The sequence below is a fragment of the Homarus americanus genome, unplaced genomic scaffold, assembly GCF_018991925.1.
Source record: "Homarus americanus isolate GMGI-L3 unplaced genomic scaffold, GMGI_Hamer_2.0 scaffold48088, whole genome shotgun sequence".
Taxonomy (NCBI): Eukaryota; Metazoa; Arthropoda; class Malacostraca; order Decapoda; family Nephropidae; genus Homarus; species Homarus americanus.
This window is the reverse complement of record NW_024719965.1, coordinates 151,992-168,736: the sequence shown is the minus strand read 5'-3', so window position 1 is coordinate 168,736 and position 16,745 is coordinate 151,992. Positions and strand designations below refer to the sequence as shown.

The 16,745-nt window shown below is 44.5% G+C and overlaps 1 protein-coding gene across 4 annotated transcripts in view; it reads left to right on the top strand.

Annotated features, from left to right (window-relative positions):
* LOC121860337 (protein kinase C, brain isozyme-like) overlaps positions 1-16,745 on the top strand; it is a 118,988-nt gene that overhangs the window by 15,998 nt on the left and 86,245 nt on the right. For all 4 annotated transcript variants that reach the window (XM_042357413.1, XM_042357412.1, XM_042357411.1 and 1 more), the window contains exon 3: positions 15,687-15,798. In XM_042357413.1, the coding sequence (XP_042213347.1) occupies positions 15,786-15,798 (13 nt within the window). In that variant the 5' untranslated portion in view covers positions 15,687-15,785. The remainder of the gene's footprint in view (positions 1-15,686; positions 15,799-16,745) is intronic.

Sequence of the window (16,745 nt, the reverse complement as noted above, 5' to 3'; positions counted from 1 at the left end):
GCGAGTAGAAGAGAGTGAGGGAGAGTAGGAGCGAGCGAGTGAGGGAGAGTAGGAGAGAGTGAGGGAGAGTAGGAGCGAGTGAGGGAGAATAGGAGAGAGTGAGGGAGAGCAAGAGAGAGTGAGGAAGAGTGTAGGACAGAGTGAGGGAGAATAGGACAGAGTGAGAGAGAATAGGAGAGAGTGAGGGCGAGTTGGAGAGAATGAAGGAGAGTAGGAGGGAGAGTTGGAGAGAGTAAAGGAGAGTAGGAGAGAGTGAGAGAGAGCAGGAGAGAGTGAGGGATAGTTGGAGAGAGTGAAGGAGAGTAGGAAAGAGTGAGGAGAGTGAAAGAAAGTGAGGATAAAAGGGAGTATGAGCGGCATAGAGAATAAATGAGAGTTGAAGGGAGAGAAAGAAGTGGTGTTAGAGAGAGTAAGTGGGAGGGAGAGACCGAGGGAGAGAAGGGAACTGAGTAAGGGTAGGAGAGAATGGGGAAGTCTGAGAGAGAGAGAGAGAGTAGGGAAGGTGAGGAAGAGACTGAAAGAGCGTGACTAAGTTAGAGGGGAAGAGAAAGATATTGAGAGAGAGCGTTAAAACCTGAAAGAGAAAAAAAGAATGAGAACAAGAGAGAGAGTTTAGAGTGAGTGAGTTAGAGCAAGAGAGAGAGTGACGTCATACCGTGTCAACCTCGCTGGAATATATTCACTTGTTACGAATGATAAATTAATATCATTGTATTTGTTCTTATAATGAAATACACACACTTGTTATTTAATAAAATAAAGTATTCATGGGTATAACCACTCTGAATATATTAATTACTTGGTCTTAATGTTCAGTAATGTACAGTCATGTGTGTGTGTTTGGGGGTTAAGAAATAAGAATTACAGTTAAATTGTTCCATAACCGGATAATTTATTTTAGTATCAGTAGTGGTGGGTCATGGTCACCAACCCTCAGGAGTGGTGGGTCATGGTTCACCAACCCTCAGGAGTGGTGGGTCATGGTTCACCAACCCTCAGGAGTGGTGGGTCATGGTCACCAACCCTCAGGAGTGGTGGGTCATGGTTCACCAACCCTCAGTAGTGGTGGGTCATGGTCACCAACCCTCAGGAGTGGTGGGTCATGGTCACCAGCCCTCAGACCCCGAGGATGGCACCGTGAATTATTAACAGGTAGTTGGCATCAGTTTAAGCCTCCCTGGAGCGCCATGAACCGGCTGGAACGTTCACTGTGAAAGAGACGCTTTATCTGGATTTCCCTTTCTTTAAGAGGGCTAGAGAGGCCGGGGGAGGTGTGGCGTTTGTAGGGATGCGAGAGAGTAATCCCTCCTGGATTTGACAGAATCTCTGGAAATCCCGACGTAGGCCAGGCGATGGGTGGGTGTTCACCGTCTCCCCCCGACCCTAGTCTCTCTCTCTCTCTCTCTCTCTCTCTCTCTCTCTCTCTCTCTCTCTCTCTCTCTCTCTCTCTCTCTCTCTCTCTTCTCCGTCAGATATGTTAGACTCAGAGGCTATGAACACAGTAAGGATCGTTAAACTCAACTAAGTGTCTGGTAAACTATGAGTGTGTACAGTAGCAGACCAGCCGGGTGTTGACGGCCGCTACCTCACCTACCAGTGTTGAGGGTGAGACTGTACCTGCTGCTCCCCTAATTGCCGCCGCCCACCTCACCTACTCTTGTCTGTTAATGTACTGTAATTTGTGCGTTTAGTTCAACACGCGAGTCCTTCCACGGATCTCATCTGGTGTGTGTGTGTGTGTGTGAGATACTTCATTATACAGTATCCACATTACTTAAATAATTATTAATACACATAAAGAAATTGTACCATAATTCGTGTGACCTGGGGAGATATATTGACCGTAAACTGAGACTGTCTGTGGATGGTGATGGACCTAAGTGTTATGATGAACCTTGCTTCAGTCCTCGAAAGTAAGACCTTAAGTGTTTGTTTAAGGTAAGGGGTCCAGGGTGTGTGGGGTGTATAGGGTCATGTACTAACTTAACTTAACCTAATCCAACCCAACCCAACCTAACGCTAACCCAACCTAACCCAACCCAACTCAACCTCACCCAACGCTCACCCAACCCCACCCAACCCAACCCTACATGATCTTACCTGAGAATGTGTCACACCTGTAGTGATTCTTAAGAGTATACAGGCAGGTGTTAGTGAAGGTGTAGCTCCAGGGGAAACGTGATGCAAGTGGAGGGTGAGTTGTAACTTAAGAGGTGGAGGATGAGCGAGGGAGGAATGCAGTTAAATACACTTCCGCGTAAATACTTAAGGGGCCACTTGAGGATTAGCCCCCTCCCTCCCTCCCTCCCTCCTCTTATTTCACCTGATCTTTAAACACCCTAATGTTACCTGGGTGTAGGTTAGGTTAGCATTTTTAATCTTCAGTTAAATTAATACTCACGTGGTCCCATTTAAGTTAAGTTTGGGTTAAGTTAGGTTAGATTAGGTTTGGTTAGGTTAGGTTAGGTTAGGTTAACGATTTTAATCACCAGGTAAACTAATACTCACGTAGTCCCATTTAATTTAAGTTTAGGTAGATATATTTTAAGGTTATATCAACTGGCTTTTGAAGGCTCCGTCAGTAAGCGAGTGAGTGAATGAGAAACAAAGGGACGTAGAGTTATTGATACAGTTTAAAAAACAATCAATTTAGAAATATTCAGGGTATACTTAATACGCTCACAGTTAATTAGCTCTTCTAATTATCCCCGCTTAACTTAATTACTCTGGGGATATAAATATACTGTACGTCTCCGGGAAATAAAAAAAATAACTGAAATGTATGAAATTTAACTGAAAAGTATGAAAATTAACTGAAAGGTATGAAATTTAACTGAAATGGATGAAAATTAACAAAAATTGTATGAAATTTAACTGAAAGAGTATGAAATTAACTGGAAATGTATGAAAATTAACTAGAATTGTATGAAATATAACTGAAAGAGTATGAAATTAACTGGAAATGTGAAAATTAACTAAACAATATATTAAAATTAACTCTGTGATAAACGGCTGTCGGACTTAGAAAATAATCAGAATTTTAATAATATTCCTCAATTAAGACAAATTATCGGTACAACGTGTATATTAATAATTTCTTGCGTCGCTGAGTACCATAACTCTTGGTACTCTTAAAACTCAAGCACCTGATAAACACATTGTGATTTTACTAAATTAAAACTTCGTATAATTTGGTATATTATCGTACTAGAGGCATACAGTTATTGTACTCGAGGGCTGTAAGTTATCGTACTCAAGATGTTCAGTTATCGTATTCAGAGGATTAAGACATGAACCTAATCATAACTCAACCCAACTTTGACCCCACCCCACACGCCGCCTCACTTCACACCATCCCCACCTCACACCCCGCCCCACACGCCGCCTCACCTCACACCCACCCCACCTCACACCCACCCCACCTCACCTCACCTCACATCCACCCCACCTCACCTCACACCCACCCCACCACCACCCAAAAGATTAAATAAACAGTCATTTAATAGATAAGAGGAGGAGAAGGAATTAGAAGTTGGTAATGAAGAGAGAGAGAGAGAGAGAAAGAGAGTTGAGCTGTGTTAATCACAACTAAGAGGTGGCGTGTCTCTTGGGGGAGGCTGTCTGGGGGAAGATATATTGGGAGGTTGCCGGAGGAGAAAATTTGGGGAGGCTATCCGGGGAAGGATATATGGGGGAGAATATGTGCGGTGATTGGGGGAGGTATATCTGGGGAGATTATATGAGGATCCATAAATCGTCGTTAAAATGGCCTCAAAATTATACCAAGACTCTGCCGTAACAAGACCTTTCACCTGCCTCAGTTACGAGACGAAGAAAGAAGAAGAAGAAGAAAAAGAATTAAGGCACCGACTCCTTTGTTGTGAATCCGAGCCATCTTAGAACCCGGATTCACAAAAGAATGTTTCGTCGGTGATATTATTTCCTTTACCGTAAGTTAGGATTAGCTAGACTCACAGTGCACTTATGCTGACATTTTGTTTAACTTAGACACGTTCTCGCATCTCCAGTTAAAAGGACAAAATCAACATACTTGCTTTTGAGAATCCAGCTTTGTGTTGTGGGTTAAGTGTACAGTATAAGTTACGCGCTGTCTTAAGAGGAAAAAAATAACTTAAGTGTCTCTGAGAATCCGTCACGTGGTTCATAATACGGACAAAGGTGTTGAGTCGAGGCGGAATAAGAGTCATCCCGGGGAGTTGATTAAGAGAGTGAGGTATTGATCTGAGGCTGTGGGTGTAGGATGAGAGGGGACACACACACACACACACACACACACACACACACACACACATAATATGCTCACAATATGGTCACCTCATTTCCCAGTGTCAGTCTTAACGTTACTCAGGACGACGCACACACAAGGCAAATGTTTTTAAAAAATATGACAAACAATAAAATCAGATAAACATTCAAATCTGATATACGATAATTCTAGGCACTCAGATTTTATTAATATTTTGGTTCACATTACAATATATATCCCACCCTTGATAGTAACTGTGTCTAATTTAATGTTATGATAGTAGCAGAGATTAGAGTGTGTGTGTGTGTGTGTGTGTGTGTGTGTGTGTGTGTGTGTGTGTGTGTGTGTGTGCGTGCGTGCGTGTGTGTGTGTGTTCACACTTCATCAGATGAATTAGAATTGAAATAAAAATATTGTCTCTTTTATTCAAGAAAGAACGAAGAATACAAATTTCTCCACACGAGCTCATAATTTAGTTGTAAAAACAACACAACGCAACACAACACAACACAACACTACTGTAGACGCTGCTCGATATTAAAACAGGAATGATAAAGGTTTGTTCACTGTTGCGATATTGTAAGGCACTGGTCGTACGTCCGCCAGCGAGTACAGTGAAATGTATTAAAAAATAAAAATAAGAATAATCTTGGTCACAAAAAAATTACTGTTAGTTTGTCAGTAAGATAAGACTGGTGTTGAGTTATTATTACCGCTAAAACAATTCTTGTTATTTGAAACTCTCTAGATTCTCCTGAAGGTTGTGGTAAAAGCTTGATTGGGCTTTGTTTACCTGCTGGGATACGGCGGTAAAGCTTTTCACCACCACGACGGTGAACATTTTTGTCGGGGAAATTTGAGAGATCGTCACGAACCAGATTTTTTTTTTTCGAGAGTTGAGAAGATGAGTGCGGCTTTAAACTCACTGGATCTTATGTAAGTTGTCATAGAAGCCTGAGTGAACAGAGTTTATCTGCTGGGATAGGACGGTAAAGGTTTTCACACAGACGAAAGTGAATATTTTTGGGCGTAAATTTTGATACATCGCCATGAGCCGAGTTAACCTGGGTGATGTAGACCCTCTCATAGTCTGGTGTGTTCTGTTGCATCATTAAGGTAATATTATATAACCCCTGATTGGTTTACGTCACGTGTATTGATGTATTGATTGGCTCGTTAATATAGTTTCATAGACGTCCCCTCCTCCCATGTAAACAGTGAGCCATAAGTTTCTGTGGCGAGTCAACATCCACTTACCCTCAGGTTAGAATCGTTTTTAAATTTCTTCTGATTTCGAGGCATTTTTTTTTCACTTCTTTCTTGTTTTAAACTAAATTATTATGCTGAAGAAAACAGTATCCGGTACACAGTAATATGACAACATGTTCTCAAAATATAGTTATGATGAACGTGACCACAACACACTATATATACACACACTGATCTCGTTAAGCTTTAATTAGATATCACCGTAACTGGCCATCATTTTTATTTATGAATATATTGCGAATTAAATAAATGGTGATCCCAGGCTACATACCGACACACGTACACACTAGATTATTCGGTTAATTAAACACATACAATATTTGTTTCCTGTTCCCTAATCGACCACATTTTTGGCCGCCCGCCCCAAGTTTTTTTTTCAGTATTTAATGGATACATAACCTTATTTTTTTTATGTAAATTCTATAATTAAAGAAAATAATCTACAGACATACCGAAGAATTATATGATTCCGCCAAGTTACAGTTACCTTACTGTTTGATAACAAGGTAGTAGTAGTGTCCGTCCGTCCGTCCGTCCGTCCGTCCGTCCGTCAGTGCGGGTAACTTGGGAACACTCTTGATTGTTTAATATATTTTCTTTATTTTCTGAAATTTCAAGTAATAATAACAATTAAGTGTTGGTGTAGAATGATAGCCGAAGTCAGGGCGTAAAGATTAACATGTGTTAACGCGATGTTAATAAACGAATAGACAAACTAAAGCCTAATAAGTCACCAGGTCCCGATGAGATATTTGCCAGAGTATTAAAGGAAGAACTCAGTGTGGTATGCCCGAAGTAAATTTGTTTAACATGTCATTAAAAATGGGTGTAGTACCAGAATCCCGGAGGATAGCGAATGTGTTACCGATTTTAAAGAAGGGAGATAGATCACTATCCTCTAACTGCCGTCCAATCAGTTTAACGTCAACTGTAAGCAAATTGCTGGAAGCAACAATTATAAACTCTATTCGAAATAACCTGGAGAAGCACAAGTTGATCAATGATTCCCAACATGGCTTCAGAAGTGGGCGTTCATGTCTGACTAATCTATTAACATTCTTTTCAACTGTTTTCGAATCAGTGGGCGAGGGGCACAATTATGATGTGGTATATCTTGACTTTGCAAAGCCTTCAACAGAGTCCCCCACGAAAGACTAATGCGTAAAGTGGAGGCTCATGGCATTCGAGGAGATATTCTAAAATGGATTAGGGCGTGGTTACAGGACAGGAAACAGCGAGTGAGCATTAACGACACTAAATCCGATTGGGGTAACGTCACTAGTGGAGTACCCCAAGGCTCAGCACTTGGACCATTACTATTTATTATATACATAAATGACATAGATATAGGCGTAGACAGCAAAATATGTAAATTTGCTGATGACACTGAAATAGGGTCAGTCAGGGAGGTAGAGTGGAGGGCGAGGAGTTGAGGGCCAGTCAGGGAGGTAGAGTGGAGAGCGAGGTGTTGAGGGTCAGTCAGGGAGGTAGAGTGGAGAGCGAGGTGTTGAGGATCAGCCAGGGAGTTTTAACACGAGTCGTGATAAGCAGAAAGTGTGAGGCAGCAGGAGGATGAGGGAGTGCCGGGAGGAGGAGGAGGGGAGAAGCGGCTGAGTTAGTGCCTTGGGGAGGTGAGGGGTGGAGAGGGAGAGCCGGGGAGGAGGAGAGAGCCGGGAGGAAGGACGATGCAACACTCACTCTCGTAAACCAGAGAAAAACACAAGTGTAATCAACAAAGTGCAAGCGGCGGAGACTGATGCTTTGACAACCGGATCATGAAGCCGTGACGGTGAAGATGGAGAGAGAGAGAGGCGACGGCGGCGGTGTGCAGGAGAATGGCTGATAACGTGGGAGGCGGAGAACTGAAGTGATAAACGGGGTGAATGAATAGTCGGCGATAAGGACTAGTTTAAGATGGTAGTTAGAGGGAATGACGGTGTGTAGAGGGAGAGAATGACGGTGTGTAGAGGGAGAGAATGACGGTGTGTAGAGGGAGAGAATGGCGGTGTGTAGAGGGAGAGAATGACGGTGTGTAGAGGGAGAGAATGAAGGTGTGTAGAGGGAGAGAATGAAGGTGTGTAGAGGGAGAGAATGAAGGTGTGTAGAGGGAGAGAATGAAGGTGTGTAGAGGGAGAGAATGAAGGTGTGTAGAGGGAGAGAATGAAGGTGTGTAGAGGGAGAGAATGACGGTGTGTAGAGGAAGAGAATGAAGGAAGAAGGTAGTACACTATGTCCACACAACCAACAACTCGTAAGCTCTTGCAGCATGTTGTCCTTCAGGCTCCACCGTCACTATCTATATCTGTCAATGTATCTGTCAATATATCTGTCTGTATTGTGTATATCTTGATTTATCGATCTGTCCAGGAAGTGCAGTGTTAGCCAGGATGGATGGATGTACTTTCTGTAAAATCGTCATTCAGGTTTACATTGATTGGGCATGTATTGTATATAGACAATGCTGGTATTCAATGGACCTAGACAGTGCTGGTGTACAGACAATGGGAAACAGTAGGGCAATCTGACCAAGGATAGCAGCTATCAGACTCCTTACTATGTCCAGAAGGGCCCCCGGGTTGAGTTATATCTAGAGGATGACCAAGTGAGGCTGCGTTTAACTTTCTCTCTCTCTCTCTCTCTCTCTCAGGACATTGGTAACGCGTGCACAAGTCATAACTTTGATTGACTTTACGCATGACCTCTGACCTTACAGGGAGAGGTCATTTCACAATATCACTCCTATTTCGCTTAAATGTCGTTAACTATTGCTTGTATTTCACAGAAAGTAAGTATATTGTATATCGCTTAACGTTGGAAAATATAACTTACATCTCGCTTAACATTACAAATATTATCATCATTTCGCGTAACGTTGCTAATATTACTTGTAGTACTTTATCTCAGTTAACGTTACAGAACCTTTGGCATCTCCTCGCCCCGTCCCGTTAACTGCATCGTCATCATCATCATCATCATCATCATCATCATCATCATCATCATCATCATCATTTCTCACTTTTCATCCCAGTTTAGCTTTTTTATCTATACCGCCGGGCGTTTTTGTGTTTTCCTTCATATTTCCTCATTTCATCTTGTATCTCCCACTACCTCTTTTTTTTTTGTCTTTTTATTATATTTCTCAGTTTCATTTTACAACTCCCGGGTGTTTTACCTTAGCTGCTGGGTGTACGATCCCCACACTAGCGCTCATATGACCAGTATCTGGTTCTTGGCTCAACTGTTGTCACTAAGTCCTCGATACACCGGACGAGAGTGTAACTGACACTGCTCTCGACAGCCTTCACTTTCCCAGATGTATGTTAGGTCCTCAATCACAGCCGGGTGGACAGGGGGCGCTCCGGGTGATGTTAACGCTGTAGGTGAGGGTTGTAGCCACACGACGCTCACCCGGAACTTTCACTAATGACCTAAAACATCTACGAAAAATGACACTTAAGACGTGTAACTTATGAGGAAAATAAAACTTTAACTATTAATTGGAGAATTTTGTATCAAATGACTATGAAGCAGACATTGATATACTTGACACTACAAGTAGAGAGAGGAGCTACCCCCAGCAGGCACAGTTAGTGGTAAGGTTCAGTAATGGTCCACAGTCTGTGAGACAAAGTGGCCACTGGGAGAAACAGATGGTCCACATGGTCCAGCTGACGTGTGCCACTATTACTAGTTCACCCAAGTGACGTAGAGGCACTTTACGTAGTGGTGCTGGTGAACACACACACACACACACACACACACACACACACATGTATATTAATATCTGGTGAACGTTTATCCGCTAACATGTAGTGCCAGTTCGCTGTGGTTGTGTCGGCCGCCGCTACATTTACACGTAAACAATGACGCACACAGATTAAAGTCTCTCTCTCCCTTAATTAAAAACCCGAACCTGGTCGTGACCACTCAGGTGTGCTGGACCAGGGTTCACAAAGAGTCTCTACTTTTTTTTCTTTTCTTTTTTGTTCCATGTTGGACGTAAATAGTCTCAGTTTAATGTTGGTGTCATTGTGGAATTTGTTTTTGGTTCATAACTTTAAAATGAGAACGTTAGATGAGTTGGTCCTCAGATCTGCAGTTTACGAGGAAAATTTATCGTACGAACCTGTCTGGACTACATCCCTGGTCACTTAGGCCGGCATGTAACGTGGCACTGTTAATATTCCGCCCCAGCACCGCCACCCTCTCTCCTGTAAGGGTAAATATTGCATTTTTCAAACCCTGTGCATTGTTGTCAGGTGGGTTGGCATGTTGGTTGGTAGGTTGACAGGGAGGATAACAGGCACGCCGGCTAGCAGGATGGGTAGCAGGGATGCTGGCTGGCAGGCATACTGGCTGGCAGGAAGGGTGGCAGACAGGTGGGGTGACAGGCAGGCGGGGTGGCAGGCATGCGGGCTGGCAGGAGGGGTGGCAGGCATGCTAGCTGGCAGGAGGGGTGGCAGGCATGCTAGCTGGCAGGAGGGGTGGTAGGCATGCTGGCTGGCAGGAGGGGTGGTAGGCATGCTGGCTGGTAGGAGGGGTGACAGGGATGCTGGCTGGCAGGCATGCTGGCTGGTAAGCGGGGTGGCAGGCAAGCACCCACAAACACTGAATAGTGTGCGTGTGCGGGTATGTGGTAGGGGAGGCGAGACAATATCACTGAGAGATAGAGAGAATATTAAGGTCGTCGGGGCTCAGAAGAGGCCCGTCTCATGTTGTTAAGGGACTACCCGCATGGGGACGATCTATTGAGACGCCACGGGAGAGTTCTACTGAGACACTGGGAGAGCTGTGGGGGACCTCTACTGACTCAGTGTGGGAAAGCTCTACCGAGACAATGTAGGACACCTCTACTGAGAATGTGACAGCTTTATATGTATATAACCATAGTAGAAAAGCTTTACATGGGTACGTACATAGTGGGAGAGGTTTACATGGGTACGTACACAGTGGGAGAGGTTTACATGGGTACGTACACAGTGGGAGAGGTTTACATGGGTACGTACACAGTGGGAGAGGTTTACATGGGTACGTACAGTGGGAGAGGTTTACATGGGTACGTACACAGTGGGAGAGGTTTACATGGGTACGTACACAGTGGGAGAGGTTTCATGGGTACGTACACAGTGGGAGAGGTTTACATGGGTACGTACACAGTGGGAGAGGTTTACATGGGTACGTACACAGTGGGAGAGGTTTACATGGGTACGTACACAGTGGGAGAGGATTACATGGGTACGTACACAGTGGGAGAGGTTTACATGGGTACGTACACAGTGGGAGAGGCTTACATGGGTACGTACACAGTGGGAGAGGATTACATGGGTACGTACACAGTGGGAGAGGCTTACATGGGTACGTACACAGTGGGAGAGGATTACATGGGTACGTACACAGTGGGAGAGGTTTACATGGGTACGTACACAGTGGGAGAGGCTTACATGGGTACGTACACAGTGGGAGAGGCTTACATGGGTACGTACACAGTGGGAGAGGATTACATGGATGATCACACGAAACCAACTCCCCGGCTTCCTTAACTAATCATCACTCCCGGAACAATTCTCGCGACCTCCCAAGCTAATCATCATACGATCCGATAATCTCGTTACGGCCAGGCTACCCCGCCCCCCCCCCTCCCCCCTTTCTAAATCATTGCTTGGTAAGATTGTGCTGTGGATTCCATACACGGGGATTCACAATTTAGGTGTTGCTGCCTAGTACCTGTCCAATACCTTTTAACACAAGGACACGAGAATGGAGGAAACTGCAGTGGGCCTATTGGCCCATACTGGGCAGTCCCATTTACACCCAACCCCTATTGCTCATATATCCATCCAGCTTATGTTTGAAGTTATCCAGCGTATTCGAGCTAATGATGATATATGGTAACTTGTTCCACTCGTCCTATTTTTATTTTTACCACAAAAAGCTCTGTCCACGTACCGTACCTGGGAATCGCCAACAATTACGGTTTTCGTACCTTCCTTGTCAGCCTTGTCCCTGATTATGCTAGCGTCCAATTCGTCTATTAAAGGACTGAAAGAGTTTGTACACATAGCCGTTGTTCTCGTATCCTTGGTGTGTTTTTTCACCACCAGTTTGGTCGTCCCTCTCCTCACAACCTTCCATTCGCCTGAGTTTTCGTCAGACTCGGGCTTTCCTTGTCTCGTTTCTTCCTCCATCCTCGCTATCACTTCCTTTAATTTCAAGATTTCTTCCTTGGCCCTCTCTAACTCGGCCCTCAGAAGGGCACAGCCCTGTTCACAAGTAGCACTAGTACCTGTTCAATACCTGTTAAGTACCTGCCTAATATCTGTTCAATACCTGCCAGTACCTGCTCAATATCTTCTCATTACCTTTCTCCGTAAGGGTAAGTCTCCTATTAGTGAGGCGTTATCAGTGTTATGTGAGTGTTGAATACGTTACTAGTGTTGTTTTGAAAACGTTACTAGTCATATTTTGAAGATGTTACCAGTGTTATGTGAGTGTCGAAAACGTTACCACAAGCCAATGTTACGTGGATGTTAAAGGCGTTACCAGCGTTGTGTTGGTGAGAACACTTGTGTTCTCCAGGTCACGTATCGCCCGGGTTAGCTAACTTTCTGGGAAGGTTAGGCTGAGACCTCGCCATTGTGAGTATGAGAACGTGACTTGAATACCCAGGGGTTCTTACTGATGGTGGGTGGCTGTTGGGTACTCTTGGTGTCACTCAGAGGTCCTGTGTTACCTCCTCTTGGTGTCACTCGTAGGTCCTGTGTTACCTCCTCTTGGTGTCACTCAGAGGTCTTGTGTTACTTCCTCTTGGTGTCACTCAGAGGTCCTGTGTTACCTCCTCTTGGTGTCACTCAGAGGTCCTGTGTTACCTCCTCTTGGTGTCACTCAGAGGTCTTGTGTTACCTCCTCTTGGTGTCACTCAGTGGTCCTGTGTTACCTCCTCTTGGTGTCACTCAGAGGTCCTGTGTTACCTCCTCTTGGTGTCACTCAGTGGTCCTGTGTTACCTCCTCTTGGTGTCACTCAGAGGTCTTGTGTTACTTCCTCTTGGTGTCACTCAGAGGTCCTGTGTTACCTCCTCTTGGTGTCACTCAGAGGTCCTGTGTTACCTCCTCTTAGTGTCACTCAGTGGTCCGGTGTCTTATAGTGGGGTCTTGAGGCCATATAGTGTGGTCCTGGGGTCATGTAATGGGGGCTTGGATCTTGAGGTCATATAATGGGGTCTTCGGGGCCATATAGTGTGGTTTTGTGGTCTTATAGTGGGGTCTTGGGGTCATTTATGGGGTCTTGAGCCTAAAACCTATTGCAATGTTACCTATGATCCCTTGAATATATACTGTACGTACACACACACACACACACACACACACACACAGCATTATCGTGTGCCAACTTTTGACACTTTAACATGACACACCCCTCTCCTCCCCTTCTTCCCCCTCTTAATCACTGGGGGAGGGAGGGGGGGGGTGATACATGACACTCCTCGTGAACTCCGGAGGGGATTACACACACGTCTGTTCACGTCATAGGCCAGGGTGTTGAGTGGCTGCTACAAGAGGTCACGTCACTACTCACATCACTAATCACGCCACTATTCTCACCCCCTCCAGACACCATCGACCTGGCGGGATATCACCAAGTTAACACCTCCTAACACACGTCCACTTGGGTTATTACCTGGTGATTAGTTTACCTGGGTGTTACCTGGGTGTGAGGGTTTACATTAAATTCGGTATTGGTCTAAATGTTCGATAGATTAAGTGTTGATATTAGTCTCAGGTAGGTGTACAAGGTAGAGACATGGGCCAGGTAGGTGTACAAGGTAGAGACATGGGCCAGGTAGGTGTACAAGGTAAAGACATGGGCCAGGTAGGTGTACAAGGTAGAGACATGGGCCAGGTAGGTGTACAAGGTAAAGACATGGGCCAGGTAGGTGTACAAGGTAAAGACATGGGCCAGGTAGGTGTACAAGGTAGAGACATGGGCCAGGTAGGTGTACAAGGTAGAGACATGGGCCAGGTAGATGTACAAGGTAAAGACATGGGCCAGGTAGGTGTACAAGGGCCAAGTACACGTGACAGAACATAAGAACATAAGTCCCTCGATCATCCCTCACGGAAACATTCATACAGACACGAGAGAATGTTAAGGGGAAATTTAATTAGGCAGCTTTGATGTGAGGTTAATTATCCCCTGGCTGGACAATGGTGACAGGTGAGGGATGAGGGGAGGCAGTGGTGAGGCAAGGGGAGGTGGGGGTGGAGGTGAGAGGAGGTGGGGATTTGTTTTTTTTCTATAACGATCATGTGTGTGTGTGTGTGTGTGTGTGACATGGCCAGTCCAGCGTAGTTGTTCGTGAATAATGGAGCCGCATGGATGACAGTATACTGCTAAAGCGGCTACTATACAGTCACCTAACGAATAGTAAACGTAATGCTGGTGGGCAACTGAAGAGGTATAAGGATAATCTTAAAACAAACCTGAAAACGTGCCAAATCGACTCCCTCACCTGGGAGACGATTACTCCACACCGTAACGCATGGGGGGGACACCATACAAAGTGTCAATACTTTCGATTTTGCCCGACTGCACAACGTGGCAGACAAGCGCCAACGCCGGAAAGACGCTGCCGCCGCCCCTCCCGCACTACAGTAGATGTAGCCCCCCACATGTTCAACTTCTGTGATCGACCCTGCCGGTACCGTATCGGCTTCTTTAGTCACCTCAGAACTCACCAACCTAGGTGACTTCCTTAATAGCTCATATCATAACTGGATGATCGTCATACTCGATTCCGAGTGACAGCAAAGTAGTAGTAGTAGTAGTAGTAATAATAATAATAATAATAATAATATTAATAATAATAATAATAATAATAATAATAATAATAATAATAATAATTTTAATATTAATAATAATTAACGGTTTATCGAAAAAGTTCAGCAGCCCGAAGGCAGAAAATATACATTGGACAAAAATGACTTATTACATACAAAGACATGGGGTGGGTGGGTCGTTTAACAAAAGCTTTCATTACTGAAAGAAGAGGGAACATGAATTGAACATACAAATTATTATAGTTTACAGTTGATGGGTCGGGCCTGGACTGGTCATGGAGACACCACGTGGTGTGGTGTTCACGTGGTGTAGTACCTCGTCCTCGGGTGTTGATATGAAGGACCTCACGTGGTCATGGAGACACCGGGTGGTGTGATGTTCACGTGGTGCAATAACTCGTCCTCGGGTGTTAATATGAAGTAGTATGTGTGTGTGCGTGTGTGTGCGCGTGTGTGTGCCTCGGAGGATATACACTATACAGTATGTATCTCCTATTCAGTAATACATTGGACATATTTCATTCAATTTCATGTAATAGGTTCATCATCACCTTGAAATTCCCATTAAGTGTTGAGTAATTCCTTAGTTTTAAAGGGTAATTGGTGATAACTTTTATATTCGTCTCGTAGTGAAGTGTTACTATTTGACTTGTAATTTTAGTAGTGGAGATTAACACTGTAGATGGTGGTGACCAGGATTAAAGTACTGGTAGAGTGAAGTACTAATCCCTTTTGGAGTGTTTTGTAGGCACTTGTGGTGTATTGGAGGAGGAGCACCGCTTACCAACAGCTATGTAGTGTGTTGGAGGAGGAGCACCACTAACCAACAGCTATGTAGAGTGTTGGAGGAGGAGCACCACTAACCAACAGCTATGTAGAGTGTTGGAGGAGGAGCACCACTAACCAATCTAACCAATAGCTATGTAGAGTGTTGGAGGAGGAGCACCACTAACCAACAGCTATGTAGAGTGTTGGAGGAGGAGCACCACTAACCAACAGCTATGTAGAGTGTTGGAGGAGGAGCACCACTAACCAACAGCTATGTAGAGTGTTGGAGGAGGAGCACCACTAACCAACAGCTATGTAGAGTGTTGGAGGAGGAGCACCACTAACCAACAGCTATGTAGAGTGTTGGAGAAGGAGCACCACTAACCAACAGCTATGTAGAGTGTTGGAGGAGGAGCACCACTAACCAACAGCTATGTAGAGTGTTAGAGGAGGAGCACCACTACGTAGTGTTGGAGCAGCACTAGCTAGGAGCTTGTATACAGTAGTGCCACAGTAACAGTAGCCTGGTCTCTCCCTCTCCCCGTAGGACACCCGCACAAAGCACAAGTTCCGGACGCAGACATATGGGTCGCCCACCTTCTGTGACCACTGCGGCTCCCTCCTCTACGGCATCATCCACCAGGGGATGCGCTGCGAAGGTAAGTGCTCTTGCTGCTCCCGTCTCACTCCTTCGTGATGACTTCGTACCTCCACCTGCATGTTGTACAGTTGTCCTTCACGAGCTGCCTTCATTAGTCCTTCCTCCTGTTGCTTTGACGTAATAATCTCTGATTTAGTTTATGTTGTGGAGGCAACCAAACTGGATTGGAGCCCAGGACTAATGAACCCCCAACCTAATAGAACCCAATCCAAATGTTGTCCAATCCTAACGGTTAGGTTAGGTTTGGTTGGGGCCTGTTAGGACTGGGACCTATTTGAGTTGCTATCACAAATACACTGTTCAGAGTTTACGTTCCTTTGGTGGAGTACCCGAGGGTAAGTAGTAGTGTTCTCAGTGTTTGTGTGACATTGTGTGGTGTTGATACTGTGGAGGCATCAGAGGTGAGTACTGGGGCTTATTATTTTAATTAAGGAACGAATCTTAGTTAATTATAGGATACACTTTGATATATGTTGTTGGGTTAACTTGTTTTTTGTGTTTTATTATTAGTAGTACTAAATTATTGTCCTTATTATTATATTTTATTTATTTATTGTTGTTAATACTATTTTTTTTAGTTCTTGTTCGTGTTTTTATTTGTATTTACTGTATGTATGTATGAGAGAGAGAGAGAGAGAGAGAGAGAGAGAGAGAGAGAGAGAGAGAGAGAGAGAGATGCCTATTTCACACATCTTGGCACCACACTTGAGTCTGTTTGTGCTGTATGTTAGATGTGTCTGGTCAGTAAACACCGAGACACGCCTGCCTTCCCTGGAGCCACGGTGATGATTGTTTACCTCTGTGATGTATACTGTACCTCCCTAAACATCAAGCTCTCTCATGTCCTCCTTCTCTTTTACGTCTTCCTTAACTTTTATTCTTCGTCCCTTTCTTCTCCTCTAACTTTTTGATTCTCCTGCTCTTCTTCCTCTCTTCTCTTCCTGT